The 19,018-nt window shown below is 55.0% G+C and overlaps 1 protein-coding gene across 7 annotated transcripts in view; it reads left to right on the top strand.

The window, feature by feature from the left end:
- The window catches only part of RPH3AL (rabphilin 3A like (without C2 domains)), a 128,546-nt gene that overhangs the window by 96,761 nt on the left and 12,767 nt on the right, over positions 1-19,018 (top strand). For 6 of the 7 annotated variants that reach the window (XM_064378149.1, XM_021667272.2, XM_021667275.2 and 3 more), the window contains one exon: positions 18,807-18,920. In XM_064378149.1, coding sequence (XP_064234219.1) covers positions 18,807-18,920 — 114 coding nt within the window. Of the gene's footprint in view, positions 1-10,893; positions 11,212-18,806; positions 18,921-19,018 lie in introns of those variants that run through there. The other variant, XR_002477938.2, reaches the window with a different exon arrangement.

Below are 19,018 nucleotides of genomic sequence, written 5' to 3'. Positions count from 1 at the left end.
ATGGACATTCAGATTATTTCTAGGTTTTTTTAACTTATTTTTTTTTAATTTTAGAGACAAGGTGTTGCTCTGTTGCCCAGGCTGGAGTGCAGTGGCGCAATCGTGGCTCACTGCAGCCTTGACCTCCTGGGCTCACATGATCCTCCTACCTCAGTCTCCCCAGTAGCTGGGACTACAGATGCACACCACTGCACCCAGCAAACTTTTAAATTCACATTTTTCATAGAGATGTGGTCTCACTGTGTGTTCCAGGCTGATCTCGAAGTCCTGAGCTCAAGCTGTCCACCCACCTTGCCCTCCCAAAGTGCTTGAATTACAGGCATGAGCCACCGTCCTTGGCCAACAAGATGATTTTTACACATTCATAAGGACACAAACGTTCACAGGAGCATTATAGCCAAAAAGTGGCAACAACTCATATGTCTGTCCACTGATGAATGGATAAAAAAATAAGGCATAATCACACAATGGAGCATTATGCAGCCATGAAAAGGGATGAAGTACTGAGAATGGATGAGCCTTGGAAACATCGTGCTAAGTGAAAGAAGCCAGAGACAAAGGCCACGTGCCACATGATCTCATTCATATGAGACGGCAAGAACACACAGAGCGGCTTCATGGTCACCAGGGGCTGGGGAGGGTGAGGGATATGGGGCTGACGGCTGATGGGCACAGGGTTTCCCCTAGAGCTGATGAAAATGCTCTGAAATCAAATTGTGGTGGTTGCACACATTTATGGCTATACTAAAAACCACTGAATTGTGTACTTTCTGAGGGTAAATTTTATGGTGTATAAATTATATTTCAGTTTTTAAAATTCCGAAAGTAGAGAATAGCTTAGCAATAACAACAACAAACACTTTTTAAGAATAGCAAGGGTAGGCTGGGTATAGCGGCTCACGCCTGTAATCCCAGCATTTTCAGAGGCCAAGGCAGGAGGCTTGAGCCAAGAGTTCAAGACTAGCCTGGGCAACATAGCGAGACACTGTCTGTACAAATAAATTTATAAAACTTAGCCAGGTATGGGGGCACATACCTGTAGTCCCAGCTACTCAGGAGGCTGAGGCGGGAGGATCACTTGAGCCCAAAAGCTTGAAGCAGCAGTGAGCCATGACCGCACCACGGCACTCCAGCCTGGGTGATGGAGTGAAACCCCTATCTCTCAAAAAACAAAACAAAATAAAACAGAATAGCAAGGGTAGTGGAAAGAACTGTTCAACCAATATTTTTTTAACAGAATTTCGCTCTTGTCACCCAGGCCAGAGTGCAATGGCACAATCTTAGCTCACCGCAACCTCTGCCTCCCGTGTTCAAGCGATTCTCCTGCCTCAGCCTCCCGAGTAGCTGGGATTACAGGGATGCACCGCCACATCTGGCTAATTTTTTTATTTTAATTTTTAGTAGAGACAGGGTTTCTTCATGTTGGTCAGGCTGGTCTCAAACTCCCGACCTCAAGTCATCTGCCCCCCTTGGCCTCCCAAAGTGCTGGGATTACAGGTGTGAGCCACTGCGCCCTGGCCCTATCCAACCAAATTTTAAACCCTACTATAAAGTTACTGTAATCAGTAAGAACAATATAGTATTGGCATCAGGATAAATAGAATATTTATTTATAGAATGAATAAATAGACAAGTGGAATAGACAGGAACAGAGAAAGAACAGCCCTAAGAGTGTATGGAAGCCAAATGTAAGTAGCTTTTCAACTCAGTGAGAAATAACAGATCTATCTCATAACTGGAGCTGGTGTAATTAGATTTCTTTCTCCTTCTGTGTGTATTCAGGAACACATTGCAGAAAGACAAGATGTAAACGTTAAAAATAACACAATGACAGTATCAGGGAGAGATGAGCCATGTCCATGCCTCTCTCCAAAGAACAGCCGGTGACTGCACTGCACCTCAGGACAGATGCTCTGGCCACCGAGGTTGCTACTCTCTCCCTCCCTGGGCACTGGGTGTTGATGTTGGCCAAGGATTTGCCTGCGGACCCCTTGGTGAGCCCAGCCACCCATTCCTTCTTTCCCCAGGAGCCGGTGGGGAACGGCTGGTGCCTGGCCCCGGGTCTGACCTGGCTGCCTCTAAGCGACCTCTCTCCCCCTCTACCTGATCCCTGCAGGCAGTGTGCAGTGTGTGCTCTGCCCTACTCTTCCTGGCATATCATCGCTCCGGGTTTCTGACAGCAGTGAAGTCAGCTTTTTCATGCAGCCTGGTCTCTTATCTCCCCTGTGGTGTATGAGGTATAAATGGAGGCACCAGTGCTGTGGGGTCTGGGGTTGTAATACCTTTAGAGCTGGGCTCACCTTTTTCAGTGCTGTGGGGTCTGGGGTCGGAATACCTTTAGAGCTGGGCTCACCCCTCTGAGGCTTCTTTTCAGTGCTGTGGGGTCTGGGGTTCGAATACCTTTAGAGCTGGGCTCACCCCCTCTGAGGCTTCTTTCCTTCGAGCCGGATCCCACCCTATGCAGAGAGAGATTTGCTGGATGGGAGTTGGGAGTAACCATATCAACCTGGCATGTTTTAGTATTAAATAATCCATCTTTTTCTTGTAAAATATGAAGCGTAGAGGAAGGAACGACAGCAATGTCAGGACAGATGTCTGCAATTCTTGCTCTTTCCCTCATGTTCACATGACGGGTGCTGCAGTTCCAGCTGTCACTATAAAGAAAGGAAGGTAAAAGGGCGGCTGGAAGAGCAAGCCTGAATGGAGTCGTTACGTGTGGAAGTGATTCTCAGATGGAAAGTTATTATTCTCTACCTCCATTGCCGAGGACAGTTAATGGGACACGCCTTCGTATTCTCTTCAGCCTCCAGAGCTGTGACCCAGAGGCACCACCGCCTAGGTCTGCCCTGTAGTTTCTTTCTTTCTTTCTTTTTTTAAAGACAGGGTTTCACTCTGTCATTCAGGCTGGCGTCCAGTGGCTCAGTCTCAGCTAACTGCATGCTTGACTTCCTGGGCTCAAGCAGTCCTGCCACCTCTGCCTCCCAAGTAGCTGGGCATGTACTACGACACCTGCTAATGAGATGGGGTTCTTCCCCATTGCCCAGGCTGATCTTGAATTCTTGGGCTCAAGTGATCTGCCCGGCTCAGCCTCCCAAAGTTCTGGTATCGCAGGCGTGAGCCCCCACCTGCCTGCTCCGTCGTTTCTGGCCGTCTTTCTCAGCTGTGGCTGAGCCTGACAGCAGGGGCCTGACGCCAGCGTCCGGCGTCCAGAGGCCTTTCTGGACACACGTCCTCTTCTCAGGTGGGAGCCAGGACCTCTGAGTTCATGAGGTTTCACCCCCTGGACCTCTCTCTGCCTGGGATCCTGGATATCATGAAAGCTGTGTCACTGGACTGTGGCCTGAGCAAATTTGGGGAGACCTTTTCATGTTGCCCAGCACCATCTAAAGCCCCACTCACGGGGTGTGAAAACCCATTCCGTGCCCTTAGAGAAGAACCAAGGGACGCAGGCAGCTCCGGCTGCAAGGCAAATTCCTTTTCCCTTCTCTGCGGAGGCCTGGGTCACAGCCTGACCTGGGTCACAGCCTGACTCTGCAGGGATCCTGCCACCTCCCACCCTCTGCCCTTCACCGGAGGGGAGCACAGGCCTCCTACATGGCTTTGAACAGGGTGACACACTGGTTCCCTTGTTCTAAAAAAGTATTCCAAGGTTTTGGATTTGTTCCAGTAGGGGATTTTTAAGAAAAATGGGAGTTTCATGATCACTTTACTGGTTCACTCGATGTTAGACAGTTTTATTTTTGTTTTTTTGTTTTTGTTTTTTTTGAGGCAGAGTCTTGCTCTGTTGCCCAGGCTGGAGTGGCAGTGGCATGATCTCACCTCACTGCAACCTCCGTCTCTAGGGTTCAAGCAATTCTCCTGCCCCAGCCTCCCGAGTAGATGGGATTACAGGCATGCGCCACCATGCCTGGCTAATTTTTTATATTTTTACTAGAGACGGGGTTTTACCCTCTTGGCCAAGCTGGTTTTGAACTCCTGACCTCGGGATCTGCCTGCCTTGGCCTCCCAAAGTTCAGGGATTACAGGCGTGAGCCACCGCAGCTGGACCTGTTAGACAGTTTTTTAAAAATCCTAAACTGTGGTCCTGTTTGTGGTTGGATGAAAGTAAGCTTGAGGATTCTGTGTGGCTTGAGCAGTCTAGTTCAGCTCAGGCCCCAAATGTTTACTGGGGCTGCCCTTCCCCAGTGAGGCCCCAGCTAACCTGCTGCCCCTGCCCTATGCCCTCTACCTGTCGTCTTTCTGAAAAGGCTGAGTCCCTCCGAGCTGTCCTGGCCCCAGCCGCAGCGGTCTGTGGCTTACGGCCAGCTGATGCTCAGAGCAGCCTCTGGGGCAGCTGCAAGTGGTGGAGTCCTTCATGCTGGATGAGTTGGGGAGGTCTGCCCAGGGTCCTGTCGGTGGCTGGGTTGTGCCGTAGAGGACCCGGGACCCAGCTTCCACACCCCAGTGCACACCTGCCCGAGGCAGAAGCCATGCAGGGTCAGGCTCTCACTCAGCTCCTCGTGCTTGCTGGCTTTGCTTTTCTGACTGTTGGGGATTTTTGGTTGTGAGGATTAGGGACCTCCGAGGTAGGGGTTACTGCCAACCTGCTGAGGAAGGTTCTCCCAGAAGCAGGGCGGGAGACGAAGACTGGCAAGGCTGCCAGGAGATGCACGGGGTGGCCGAGCTGCTTCTGCTTGTGCCAGCTCCATGCTCCCGACGCCCACTCTGCAGCTCCAAGCCATCCACATGCCCCACCTCCACCTCGCTCTCGGGACCTCATGTCCATACTTGTCCAGAAAAGGGATTGGCCCAGTTATTTCTGTTCAGTGTCTGATAGTCAAACATAATCTATGGCACGGCCAGTTAGGGCCACTTTTCCCCAAGCAGAGCTGAGGTGAGGCAGAGGGATGTGTGGGTTTCCTGATCCATAGCCGTCCATCTGCAGAACTGACTGCTTTGCATCTGACAGAGGAGTGAGCTCCCTGTCAGTGGGAGCATTCAAGCCCAGAGGCAGGACACTAGCGAGGGGATCCTGTGGGTCAGATGCTGTGGGCTGCTGCCATGTGTCCAGGCTGAGGCCCCAGGTTGGGAGTGGGGCTGGTGCCCTGCAGTGCCTTCCGGGTCCGAGATGAGGGAGGCCGCGTGGCCTACGCGAGCTTTGAACCCGGGAGGTTTCATGAGTGTGGACCTGCCGCCGGCTGAGCTAACAAGCCGTCCCATGCAGCCGTTTCTCCATCAGACACATAGGCCGTTTCCTGACTTCTGCGCGTGGCGTGCTATTTATACCACTCAATCCATTCAGTCTAATGAGGCGCAGTTGTGGATTGTAAAATGTTTTATTTTCAGATAGGATTGCTCACTGCCCGGCCTGCTGCTGCTGTTTCGCTTCCTCCTTTCTCTGCCTCTGAGAGATTCGCATTTTGGAAGCTCAGCTACATCTCCTCACCCCCAGCCATTCTCCACCCCAGTATTTTCCTGGCAGACTCTGGATTTGCCATTTCTGTCACATAGGCCAGCCACGGTACCTGAATTCCCCACAGCCTTCAGAACAGCCAGGAGTGTGTGTTATACCCGATGGGGCCAGGGGCTGCAGCTGCCGAAGGAAGCAGAGTGGAGTAGGGAGGCCTCGGTGTCAGGGGAAGGAGGTAGAGTGGAGTAGGGAGGCCTCCATGTGTCAGGGGAAGGAGGTAGAGTGGAGTAGGGAGGCCTCCATGTGTCAGGGGAAGGAGGTAGAGTGGAGTAGGGAGGCCTCCATGTGTCAGGGGAAGGCGGTGGAGTGGAGAAGGGAGGCCTCCATGTCAGGGGAAGGATGTAGAGTGGAATAGGGGGGCCTCTGTGTCAGGGGAAGGCGGTAGAGTGGAGTAGGGAGGCCTCCGTGTCAGGGGAAGGCGGTAGAGTGGAGAAGGGAGGCCTCCATGTCAGGGGAAGGATGTAGAGTGGAATAGGGGGGCCTCTGTGTCAGGGGAAGGCGGTAGAGTGGAGTAGGGAGGCCTCCATGTGGGGGGAGGTAGAGTGGAGTAGGGAGGCCTCCGTGTCAGGGGAAGGAGGTAGAGTGGAGTAGGGAGGCCTCCGTGTCAGGGGAAGGCGGTAGAGTGGAGTAGGGAGGCCTCCATGTGGGGGGAGGTAGAGTGGAGTAGGGAGGCCTCCGTGTCAGGGGAAGGAGGTAGAGTGGAGAAGGGAGGCCTCCATGTCAGGGGAAGGATGTAGAGTGGAATAGGGAGGCCTCTGTGTCAGGGAAAGGAGGTAGAGTGGAGAAGGGAGGCCTCCGTGTCAGAGGAAGGAGGTAGAGTGGAGTAGGGAGGCCTCCATGTCAGGGGAAGGAGGTAGAGTGGAGAAGGGAGGCCTCCGTGTCAGGGGAAGGATGTAGAGTGGAATAGGGAGGCCTCTGTGTCAGGGAAAGGAGGTAGAGTGGAGAAGGGAGGCCTCCGTGTCAGAGGAAGGAGGTAGAGTGGAGAAGGGAGGCCTCCGTGTCAGAGGAAGGAGGTAGAGTGGAGAAGGGAGACCTCCGTGTCAGGGGAAGGAGGTAGAGTGGAGAAGGGAGGCCTCCGTGTCAGGGGAAGGAGGTAGAGTGGAGTAGGGAGGCCTCCGTGTCAGGGGAAGGAGGTAGAGTGGAGAAGGGAGGCCTCCGTGTCAGAGGAAGGAGGTAGAGTGGAGAAGGGAGGCCTCTGTGTCAGAGGAAGGAGGTAGAGTGGAGTAGGGAGGCCTCCGTGTCAGAGGAAGGAGGTAGAGTGGAGAAGGGAGGCCTCTGTGTTGGGGGAGGGGAGGTAGAGTGAAGTAGGGAGGCCTCCGTGTGGAGGGGGCAGAGTGGAGTAGGGAGGCCTCCGTGTGAGGGGAAGGCGGGCTCTGTGTATGGGGGAGGAGGCAGAGTGGAGCAGAAACGCCTCCTTGGGGGGTATCCCAAGGTGGTCCGACATTTGCCTGTGTTTCGGGTCACAGACTGGTGATCCAGTCCGACCTACTGCTTAAAATTCATTGGAAAATTTTCATTTTGTAAAAAATGGAGCTCTGCCTTCCTTTTTGGAAATCAGAAGGTCTGCCAATACCTCCCCTCTCTGGGGAAGCTGGTCAGGGTGAGTAGGAGTGCCCAGGACACACGGCTCCCGTTCTCCGGCTGGCTGCAGTCCCCACCCCGTCCTGTTGCCTCTGACACACAGGGCTCTCGTTCTCCAGCTGGCTGCAGTCCCCACCCCGCCCTGTTGCCTCTGACACACAGGGCTCTCGTTCTCGGGCTGGCTGCAGTCCCCACCCTGCCCTGTTGCCTCTGATACCCTTCCAGCATCACCGTTGCAGTGTTTTTAGGAAGAAAGGGAAATCGTTGTTGTTTCATGTCCCTGCGAAAAGTGAGGGTAGAAGATAGACCAGCAGGGACACTTGCTGCAGGAAAAGGGCGTGCCTCCCTCGGAGGAACGGGAAGGGCTCCCGTGTCCAGCTCACTTCTCTCCCTGACCTTCGCACCTGGCCATGGAAGGCAGGGGCCGACCGGGTCCCAACTGTGTGTGTGTCCTCCTGACCCTGCCCCCTTGACTCCGCCCCAGTGGCTGCTGTAGTCACAGAGGTGACCCAGCATGACCTCGCCAGCAGGGTGTACAGGGCCGGTGTTTCACGGGGACTCCTGGGCAGGAACGCCTTGGTGTTGAAGTCCGCGTTCCTCTCTGGGCATTGGTTTCCCCATGAGTAGACTGGATGAGGGGCTGGATCAGAGTCTGTTCTCTCCCAGCGCTCATGTCTTACGGGTCTACACCCAAGGGAATGATGCTTAGGGAGGAATTCCAGGCTAGTGGTAGGGCAGTGGCTGACAGGGCAGCTCTCAGATCAGCTCTACTGGGAAGCCCAGCCCTATTTCCATGCTGGCCCTGCCTTCTTTGTGTGTGTGTGTGCGTGCGGGCGCGCGCACGCAAACACACACACACACACACATGGGCGTGTGCTGCCCAGTGAAATCCCGTCAGACCCACCCAGCAGCCCCACTGTGCTGTGATAAGTGCTCACAGTGTTGTGAACTAGCCCAGTCCTGGCCCCAGGACAGCCTCTTATGCCTAATTATCACCTCCCTGTCTCCACTCATTTCCTCCCTGCGTGGGTTCTAGAGTCCTGGGGAGCTGGAAGTATCTGGGATTTTTGAAATATAAAGCTAATAGAAGCCACCAAACACACACACACACTCAGACACATGCAGGCACACACAAGCACACACACGCACAGACACTTGCACATGCATGTAAACGCACACATGCAGACACATGCATGCAAATACATGCACATGTACACAGACATAAGCACACAGTGCTTAAGCACAGTGCATAAGCACAGACGTGCCCACATGCACACAGACATAAGCACGCACACACAGACCCATGCACACATGCATGCACATGCACAGACATACACGCACAGACAAGCATGCACATGCAGACACGCACACATGCACACACAGACATGCACATGCACACAGATGTGCACAGACATACACAGAAATGCACGCACAGACATGCACATGCACACACATGCACACAGACGCACGCAAACATGCAGACACAGACATGCACACACACATGCACTCACACACGTTCACTCACTCTCAGACACACAAGCCAGAAAGGACTGTTTAGAGACAAGGGAGGGACAGTTGTCTGAGCCACCTGAGAATAGCCCTGTATGCCCTGTGTGGTGCCTTGAAAGCCCTTCACTCAGATCTCCCGGGTGTAGGGCTGCTGTTTGAGTCAAGAAAATAAACAAACAATGTCATAGATGGTTGTGTCTGTGACTCTGGTCTAGCCAGACATTTGGGGAATGAATGTCGTCCATCCCACCTGAGGCAGAGCGAGGGGAGAGGGTGGCATGGCGCTGCCCGAGGCTGAGGCGGGTCCCTCTGGGAGAAACACTGGCAGTCTGCCAGGCATCAGTCTTCCCATGCAGCTGCCATTCTGCCAGGTTCCTGAGGCCTGGGTACTATCTGCCTGTCTGTCAGTGCAGGTAAGAGGGACAGGCTTCAGGTAAGAGGGACAGGCTTCAGGCCTCGGTGCCGAGTAGTAAGATGAAAACACAAAAAGCCACAGCAGTGGCTGCCACAGTGACATGGTTGCTCGCTGCGGGCTGCACCAAGTGCTACACATCTCTGTGACTTCATGTCATCCCCCAACAACCTGTGATGGGGGCACTGCTACTCCAATTTTACAGAAGAGTAAACTAAGTCACAGAGAGTCAAATAATTTGCACTGTAGTCTCAGCATGGAAAGGCAGAGAAACACCTGCAGCAGTCGGGAAACTGCCTTTTCCCTAAATCTCAGGGAAGTATACCCGGCCACATCCCACGTGGCAGTGTTTTCAAAGGGAAGCCCACGCACGCGGATTTGTTCTGACCTTTGGAGCCCTTGGTTAAGCCAAACACAAGCTCAGTGATGGTGGGCGTGAATGGAGATCCCCTCACCAGAACGGAAGTCCCGAGCATTCCTCACCTGCTGCACCCGACCCCATCCCCCAGCAGCCCACCTGCCTGTCCTGGGCCTCTTCGCTGGCTTAGAGGTTGATTTCCAAGAGCAGAAGGATTCATTAGCCACACACCACGGAGGTCAGGAGCATGGCTGTCACCTCTAATTTGCCCAAACCCTATTGACAAACTCAGCTGATTGGTTGATTCCAGCTGCAAGGCCCAGCAGGCCCCTTGCCCTATCTTAGCGGAACTAGGAGAGTGCGGCCCAGACCCCAGGGGCCAGCCTCTGCCTTCCTTTTGGTAGAGGTATGCAGAGCTCCCGTGTGTGCCTGGCCCATGCCAGGCTCTGCTCGCGCAGTGAAGCACATCCGCCTCTAGCCGCTCGCCTGTCTCGGGGACTAAGGGAACTGAATAAATCTGGGCCTCCCTGCCCTGCCAGGCTCCAGCGGAGTCCTCGGAGACAACTGCCCTGGTTCCGCTCGGCTTGCAGCTCCCTCCCAGGGCCTCCTGACAAGGCCTTGGCCTGCACACAGGAAGGAGTGGGCAGGGCCCCCTGCCTTGGTTGCCCCTGGGGTGACAGGAGATCCAGGCAAAGCAGGCAGCCCACCCCACACCTAAGCTCTGACCACAGACCCGGTGAGCCTGAGGAGGGACTGAGGTTCCAGCCAAGGTGGGGGAAACTGAGGCACAAACACAGAGGCCAAGAGAGCAGGGCCGTGAGGATATGTGACAGGGAGGCCTGGGGAGGGAGAGACATAGATGGAGGCCCAGAGATGCAGGTACTGGAGAGTGAGAGGAGCTGGCGAGACAGGAGGAGGAACCCAGAGACACTGCAGAAGGCTCTGAGCACACAGAGACGCAGACCCGGGGAAGGAAATGAGACAAGAAATTCACAGGCAGAGGGAGACTTTAGAAACATCAATAAGAGACCGGGCACCGTGGGTCACGCCTGTGATCCCAGCACTTTGGGAGGCCAAGGCAGGCAGATCACTCGAGCCCAGGGGTTCAAAACCAGCCTGGACAACACTGCGAGACCCTGTCTCTATATTAAAACACTCAGCAAGAGAGGCACAAAGAGATGAAGTGAAAGAACCACGAAGGCCCAGAGACACACACAGAGAGAGGGCTGGAGTCAGGAGCACCCAAGAGCACGTCCTGCACCCAGCAAAGTTGCGGGCACTTGCCGCGTTTTGTCTCTCATCTGTCCTGACGGTACAGACCACACCCAGACCAGGCCCTTGTATGCCTGCGCCTGGAGCCTTTCTCCTGAGCCAGCACGACTGTCCTGGCCCCGGAGGAGTCAAGTGCCTGGCCTTTGTTTTCCTGTTCTCTGTCCAAGATGCCTGGCGCGCCCCAGCCCAGCTTTCATATCTGTCTAAATTATGCACATCCTTAGATTCCACCTCTTCCAGGAAGCCCTCTCTGTCTGGTCCTCTCACTGAAGAATCCCCGCCCTTCCTCAGCCTATCATGTTCTCTCTGCAGGGAGCTGTTCTCATCTTCCATCCATCCACCTTTCATTCTGTCTGGAGCTCCTCAAGCAAGGGCAAGGACCGCAAGATTCCAATGCTGGTGACCACGTCTCTATTGATTTGTGGATTTGTCTTCATTGCCTGGTGCCTCCTGTCTCTGGGCCTGAAGGAGGGAGTAAATGAAAATTGATGGAAAATGAATAAGCAGGTGCAGGACGGCCTCCTCCACTCCCCAAACCTGGATTCCCAGCCCTGTCTGTGCCCGTCAGCTCTTGTGCCTGGGGCTGCCCTCAGGGGCCTTCCCTGGCAGCCTAGAAGGAAGGCTCCCCAGGTACCATGGCCTCACTAGCCCTCCGGGGTAGTCTTGGGGCTGTCAGGGGTGGTCAGGTTGCTGGCCAGCAAAGGGCTGGAAGTGTGCCCACATCTCCTGGCTCCAGGGTCCCTGAGTGAGGGAGGGGTGGGCTCTGAGCCTCTTCTGGCTGCCAGTGGGCCCCTCCCTAAGAGGACAGGCTCTCCGGGCCTTGGAGCCCCCTTCTCCTTATCCAGACCCTGATTCTCCAGGGCCCTGCAGGGAGTTTCACACCAAAAAGAGCTTGTTTCCCCCAGCCCTGCACCCTGGCCTGCAGGTGGATTTAGAAGAAGAGCAGGCTCTGTGTGGATGGAGCACTCTCCCCCACGGCCCACCAGCCTCCTATAGCCCTTCCCCATTCATCTGTTTTTTGCCCAGGCTGAGGTCACCAGCATCCCCCTAGAGTGTCCCTCGGGGTTGAGGCTGGGAGAGGTGCCTGGCACCCCTGAGATTCCTCCATCATGGCCCAGAAAGGCTGACTGCTTGCCCAGCGCTCATCCTGGTGGAAACCTCAGCTCTGTGGGGGAGACGGAGGTGGCAGATGGGGCTTTGGGGGCTCCTTTCCCTCTGTGGCCACCCCTTGCTGGCCCTGGCCGGCTCTGCTCTTTGTACAGTGCGGTTTCTGGTCCTGAGTATTGTTTTCAGGAAAACAGTCAGCAAGCATTTCCTGAGTACCCGCTTTGCCCAAAGCCCGGCAGTCAGGCTGAGGGAAGAGACGCGTGCATTCAGGGATGGTCGTGCCCTCAGGTGGTGCCTGAATCCATTGAGGTCAAGGCAGGCATTGGTAGGAAAAGAAATGCAAGCCAGACAGTGTCCAGTGGGAGAGGAGGGAGGTCCTGTCTCCCGGGCTCCTTTCCCTGGGGCTGAGGAGACTTTTCAGTGGAGGCAGGATTTGAATGGGTTCCTGGAGGGGGTGGATTAGATTCTAATTTGTGAAAATACATGTAGGCTTGTGTAGCACCTTTTAAATTCCCAAAGCCATGTGTCCTACTTGGTAGTCATTTTCTTCTCCATTTTACAGATGTGAAGACTGAGGTTGAAAGAGATTAAGGTATTTGCTTAGGAGCATCTGAGGCAGGACCAGAGCTCAACTCTAGTGGCTAAGAGTGAGCTGGAGCTTTCCTCGCACTGCGGCCTCTGGCTGAGACAGGAAGAGGGTCCAGAGAGGGCACAGAAAAGCAGGGTGGGGAGACCAAGAGGGGAGTGGCTGCCTGGAGGGGAGGATTTCTGAGGGGGCAGAGCTGTTAGGGTGAGGCAGGACCTGGGGGAGTCCTGCCCGCTCTATGAGGTGGAAAAGCAATGTTTCTGGCAGTGGAAAGGCCTGGGTACAAATCCAGCCTCTAAATGGCTTCTGAAGGCACCCTGTGCCCTGGTGTCCTACACAGCCCAGCTTGGGAATCCACACTCCCCTGAAAAGAGGTGAGCCCCGCTGTGAAGTTGGTCCGGGCACCCTGGGGCCAGCCCAGTGCTGCGAAGTGTAGGTCCCTGAGTTCCAGAGGCCTCTCCAATACAACAGCTTTTGCCCATCAGGGACCTGCCACAGGTCAGATGCCGACCACTATTCTCTTGACCTTTGTGACACCCCGGGGCAGGAGCCCCCACCCCCCATTCCACAGGTGAGCCACTGAGCACACAGATTGGCAAAGGACTGGCCCACGGCCGGGCACTCACACCTGTAATCCCATCACTTTGGGAGGCCGAGGTGGGAGGGTTGCTTGAGCCCAGGAGTGAGGGACCAGCCTTGGCTAATAGGGAGATGACGTCTCTACCAAAAATGAAGAATAGGAAACTGGCCCAGAGTCATACCACTGGGAAGTGGCAGAGGCGGGACACCACGCCAAGTCTCAAGAGCTGGTGACTCCCCCACTCCCCTCCACTGCCACCAAGAGGGAGCCCCGGCCTGGGGAGGCGTCTCCGTGGGATTTCAGGCACGGAGCCTGCCCTATGTGAGGAGGAGCATCTGTCCCCTGTCCCAGCAGGGACAGACAGCCCTGCGTCTCTGCAGCTGTGCCCGGCTGGTGGGCTGGAGAGGGCTAATTCAGAGTGTCTACACTCCCTGAGGCCATATTACCATTCCTTTACATTAAAAAATGTTGTGTTTTTAGTATGCAAAATTTTCCACCATCTGCTTTGGCTTGGCAGAATGTTTGCTGAAAATATCTCTCTTCCTCTATAATTCCCATAATTTCTGGGGGCTTTGGGAGCCTCCAGGCAGAGCAGCCGTAGCTCACAAGTGCCTCCCAAGCCTACAGGCTGCTGGCTGCCCTTGTGCAAGCATCAGTGTTGCGTGGTCCAGAGGGAGCCTCTCCCCACCCCTGACCAGCGAGGGCACCAGGGCTACGTCCACCAATGGGCTGACCCGAGGTTGAATCTCAGGATTCAGACCCTGAGTGGGTGCCCAGCTCAGCCTCTGTGTTTTTGCAGCGCAGCTTGGGGAGATGCCTGGGAAGCAGGCCCCCCACATCCCCGTACAGCAGCGCTGTGAGGCCAGATGGCCAGCATGATGCCCATCCCCGGACCTGCCCAGACCAGGCGCCTCCTTGGGACAGCAGCGGCCACACACGTCTTTTGAGGCAGTCAAGAGTCTCCAGGAGGAAAGACTCTCCCCCCAAACCCATATACCAAAACCCTCAGTTTCCATGGTGACAGTCAAATTGCAAATCCAGCCAAGAGTAAGCAGGGGGAAGGAAAAGCTGGCCTCTCCCCAGAGAAGTGGGCACGGCTGGCACTGGGGCTGGCGCTGCTGAAGACGAGCTCCAGGCAGGCGGAGAGCCATTCTGGACCACGGTGGGGAAGTCTCAGGGATGCCAGGAATCCAGCAAGTGGCTCAGGCTACTGTGGAGGGAGCTCCTCCCCCACCCCTGCCTCTTGGTGGCACCGGGTGACTCCATCTGATGATACTTCTTTCTCCGAAAGACTATTGGGACAGGTTTCTCCCTGGTGTTCTCCCATCTTCCATCTGAAAATTCAGGTGTGGGCAGAGTATAGGGCCCCTCGGCGAGCCATCCCAGACTCAGCCTTTGGGGAATTAAGGAGAAAAAAATATATCAGCCTTCAGACACAGAGTGTTACACTGAGGATGGAAGAGTAAGGGCCAAAAGATGTATGAGCCTGAAAGCTTTGTTAATGGACCTGGAAGATTGACATTACAGCTGCTGTGCGGGGAGAAAGGTGGCAACGGCCATCGAATGGCAAATTAGGCAAGGTTGGGTTTTACAGTGACGTTTCCAGAGTGGGGGCAGAAGGGAAGGCTGCTTCCTTCCCATCCCGAGGAAGCTGGGGACGTTTGGCGTGCGGTGTTCATGGTGGGCCAGGGACTTCTCAGCAGGGTCCTCCGTTGCAGGCCTTCTGCACTGGCAGTGAACCCAAGGCTGGTGTGGGCACCACTGACTTCCTCTGATTTCTTTCTTTCGAGTGGTGTTTATTAGAGTGGATTAGAAATGGGATTTGGGTTTGTACCACAAAGACCTCTAAGCCCCAGCTTGAAATCGCAGACACAATGAGCAGAGAAGCTCCAGCCGGGGAGAAGCATCTGAAAGCCGTGAGCCTGTCTCACTGGCTGCCTGGTGCCTGCTCTGTGTCACTTTTGCGAGCTCAGTTGGCATCGGAGGCTCTTCCACCCTTTTTCACGGCTGTGGCCCTTTGGGGTCTGTATAAAAGATGAAGAACAAGCCGGCTGGCTGTAACTTGGGGAGGGTTTCTACATTTTTTTTTTTTGTTAACCCTTGTGCACACAGGCACACATGGGGACTAGGCCATGAGGCCCCCTGACCCTAACCCCACCTCCAGGGTTGCCGTTTTGGTTAAAATGCACAGCTCACAACAAACGCCAATCTCACGACGCGGCATGGCGCGCAGTTCACGGTTTCTTGCGGTTTTTGCCTGCTCCCAGCCCGACTCTATGACCACATGTGATAGATGACAGAACAGGGCAGGGATGATGGAGAAGGTGAGCTCGCCTCCCTAACCCAGTCCTGGGACATCCCATCCCGTCGCCTGCTTCCGAGTCCTTTGGCATCTGCCCCTTTGCACCAAAGGAGCCAGGTAGAGCAGCATGGAGCCCCACGCCCACACCAGCCCCGGACTGTGTAGATTTTGCTTATTAGCCATGGAGAGCTGGGCCGGTTCAAGTCAGGAAGCATGACTGGATCTCCCATAAGCATCTCTGCCAGAGAGAGGCGGAGACCGACCGTGGAGGCAAGCCACCCCCCTGCAGGGACTCTCCTGCTGTGCACTGAAGTGGCCTGGCCTCCAGGGAGGATAAGCCACAGCCCTCCACTGTGGCTGCCTCAGGGTTGACATGGGGAATGACCTGCTCCAGGAGCCCAGCAGGAATCCCTGCCTCCTGCCACCTCCTCCTACCCCTTTTTCATGGGACCCATGAGGTTGGCATCTAATCAGTGAGTCAAAACTACATAAATGCTTATGAAACTGACACCCATGAGGTCCAGTCTTGGTAGATTCATGATCAAAGCAGTTCAGTCCAGGACCTGAAAAACAACTGCACAATGAGGCAGGTTTTGCTTGCATTTCTCACACACTAGGAAGGGCATGTGGACTACAGCCATGCTCCATCCCCTCTCTTCTTGATGCTGTGTCACAGAAATCCGAGGAGCCAAAGCAGAACTCTCCCTGGAGAGCAGGGCAGAAAAAGGCAGAGCCTTTGAGCAGGTGGAGGAAGGAAAGGCCAGGCCCCATCCCATGCTCATCACTCCTGCCCCAGGGCACAGGTCAGGCCCACAGAGAGGAGAGCCACACCAGCCTCGTTTGCCTGTGCGATTTGGTCCCTGCCCTCAAGGAACCTCTCGACCTGCTGGGGGAAGCAAACAGGGCAGAAAGCAGTTGGTGCAGCTGTAGCAGAGAGCATAGGGCATCCAGCCAGCCAGGGCACGGGGGAGACTGAGGACTTCCTGGAGGAGGTAGTTTTCTAACTGAGCCAAGAGAAGACGGGTGGGCAGGGCATTCTGGGCAGAGGCAAGCCAGTCCCAGCCAGAGGTGGCAGCAGGACCTATAAGCCGCAGGAGGCTGGAGGCTGGGGGTGGCATGGGATGCAGCTGGTAAAGTAGACAAAGGTCGGGAGCCCGGTGAGGCCCTGGGGGCGTGGGGAGCCTTTAAAGAGGGTGAAGCCAGGACCTGTGCTCTTGCTGGAGCATCACCTGGCTATGCAGAGAACACACCGTGGGGTGCCTGCAGGTGGGGCCCAGGTAGGGCATCATCACAGGAGTCCAGGCGGGAGGAGCCAACAACTTGAGTTAAACAAGGCAGTGGCAGTGAGGAAGCGGCCAATTCAAGAGCCATTTCTGTGAAACTGGCAGGACATGAGGAGAAAAGAGGCAAGACCACACGTCCCTGAGCTTCATGAAGCACCTGCTGTGTGCTGGCTGCTCTGCTGGGGTGCACAGGGTTGAGAGTCTCTGGGTCTGCCTGGCACCAGCTCCAGCCTCTGGGGGTGCACAGGGTTGAGAGTCTCCGGGTCTGCATATGACACCAGCTCCAGCCTCTGCTTGCTTGGTTCCAAGACCCTTGACTCCCTTATTCGAAATGTGACATAGGCTGAAGGCACGAAGGCTTTCCAGTAGCCTCTGGATCTCCATGGAAGCTACCATTTCCCACCACAGTGCCCACGGTGGATTTTCCTAACTAACCAGGTACTTCCTCCCACTAAGCTTCCATGCGGTCTCTGGATTCTCCCTACACACTGCTCCAGAAAGGGCTTGGCGTATCAGATGTCACCTGCTAGCCTCCCTCGGTGTAGATCGATGTTGTTTCCGGTCTCATCTCCCACCAATGGGTACTGTGGCTCAGGGCTGTCTGGAAGACTGAGGAGGACGATGCTCACTAAGAGCCCAGCACAGCACCTGGCATTGGAGCTCAACCCATCCTAACCTTCCTCCATAACCACCAGCATTTGGCATTCCCCAAGGAAAACACTGACAGGTGCCTGATGACTCCTGCCCCATCTGCTGAGTTTCTTGCCTGCGAAGCTGGCTACCCTGGGTCCAGACCTTTCTGTGCAGTTGTACTGGGTATTGCAGTGATATCGCTTAAATAAATATTATACTAATTGACAGAAAGAGTCAGAAAAGACACAGAATTGTTTCATGAAAACCGAGACTTTGGAAAGTCTTTTTTTTGAGATGGAGTCCCACTCTGTTGCCCAGGCTGGAGTGCAGTGGCACAATCTCGGCTCACTGCAACCTCTGCCTCCCAGGTTCAAGTGATTCTCCTGCCTCCGCCTCCTGAGTAGCTGGGATTACAGGTGCCTGCCACCATGCCCAGCCAATTTTTGTATTTTTAGTAGAGATGGGGTTCCACCATGTTGGCCAGGCTGTTCTTGAACTCCTGACCTCAGGCGATCCACCCACCTTGGCCTCCGAAAGTGCTGGGATTAGAGGCGTGAGCCACTGTCCCTGGCCCTGGAAAGTCTTAATGGAAGCAACTTGCTTTATAAAAATCTGTGGAATTAGGGATGGGCAGGACAACTGTGAAAACCAAAAGGAAGAGATGGAGAAAGGGAGATTCTGCAGTTGTCCTCCTTTGCCAGGGTCTGTGGGTCCCGCTGAAATTCAGAGAAACTGCAACTAGGGTCACAGACAACACAGCACAGTGCGGTTTATACACAGGAGGCCGCGTGGGCCAATCTTGCAGGAGCACCCAAGCCTGGCATCGAAAGATTGGCGAATGGGTATTCATTTCTGTGTTTAAAATTAAAATAGAATGTTTAACAGGTGGCTGCATCCTGCATCATGACTCCCACTGTTGATTACCCAGCCAAACATGGTCCCATTTAGTCCAGAAAAGAGAGTTTCTCCCACGGTGGGTGTTCGCTGTGACAACATCCTCGCCTCCCCTGCTGGGATTCCAGCCCCATCCGTCTGGCTCCCTTCCACATTTGCAAGACCCCACTGCGAGTTACTGGATGAACTGGGATGAGAGCCCAGGCTTGCCGCCTCCCAGTTCAGTTCTTCAGTGGAATCAGGGCTGTGAGCATGGCCTGCTGTGAGGAGAATCCCAGCTTTTCCTCTTGGGCGTGTGCCCCTGTTGTCTTGCCTATGGAATGCGGGTAATGCTTTTTCCTACCTCAGAGTTGTTCTGAAGCTTTGGTGAACGTGTCTGTGGAACGTTCCTGGGAAGCTCCCTCAGGTCAGGCCTGACGCCACCCTCATCCCCACAGAGCATCGCCTTGGGCCTCCTGCCTCACCGGGTGGAGGCTTCAGAGCTGCTGTGTCCACAGCGCCGTGATAATCAGCCTCTGCCATGGCGGGCGGGTTCTGGTTCTGTCATGGGAACTAAAACGGGGCTGACGTGTGGAGATGGCTGGCCAGCAGGTGAACTCTCTGCTGGTCACGCTGAGCCTCTGAGTCCCAGCCTCCTCACGCCAGGACTCCCCTCTGTGGCCAGCAGAAACGTGTGCCTTCCCGTCACCAGGCCACTGCTTCTCCTGCCCAAAGCAAAAGGGCCAGCTGAGCTGCTGCGCCACTTTGTCCCGAGCTGGGGAGGCCTGTCCTGGCCCCTGTCTGTGCCTGCGGCAGTGTCTGGTTGCGTGACTTCCTGTGCTGTGGTCTTGTCTTTTCCAGGGGTTTCCAGTGACAGTGACAGTGACTCAGATCTCAGCTCCTCCAGCCTAGAGGACAGACTCTCACCCACTGGGGTCAGGGACCCAAAAGGCGACAAACCCTGGAGGGAGTCAGGTAAGGTGGGGAGTAACATTCTGCTTATTGGCCGGGCGTGGTGGCTCACGCCTGTCATCCCAGCACTTTGGGAGACCAAGGTGGGTGGATCATAAGGT

The sequence above is a fragment of the Aotus nancymaae genome, unplaced genomic scaffold (assembly GCF_030222135.1).
Source record: "Aotus nancymaae isolate 86718 unplaced genomic scaffold, 86718_ANA_hifiasm-v0.15.2.pri h1tg000018l, whole genome shotgun sequence".
Lineage (NCBI taxonomy): Eukaryota > Metazoa > Chordata > Mammalia > Primates > Aotidae > Aotus > Aotus nancymaae.
This window is presented reverse-complemented; position numbering and strand designations above follow the sequence as displayed.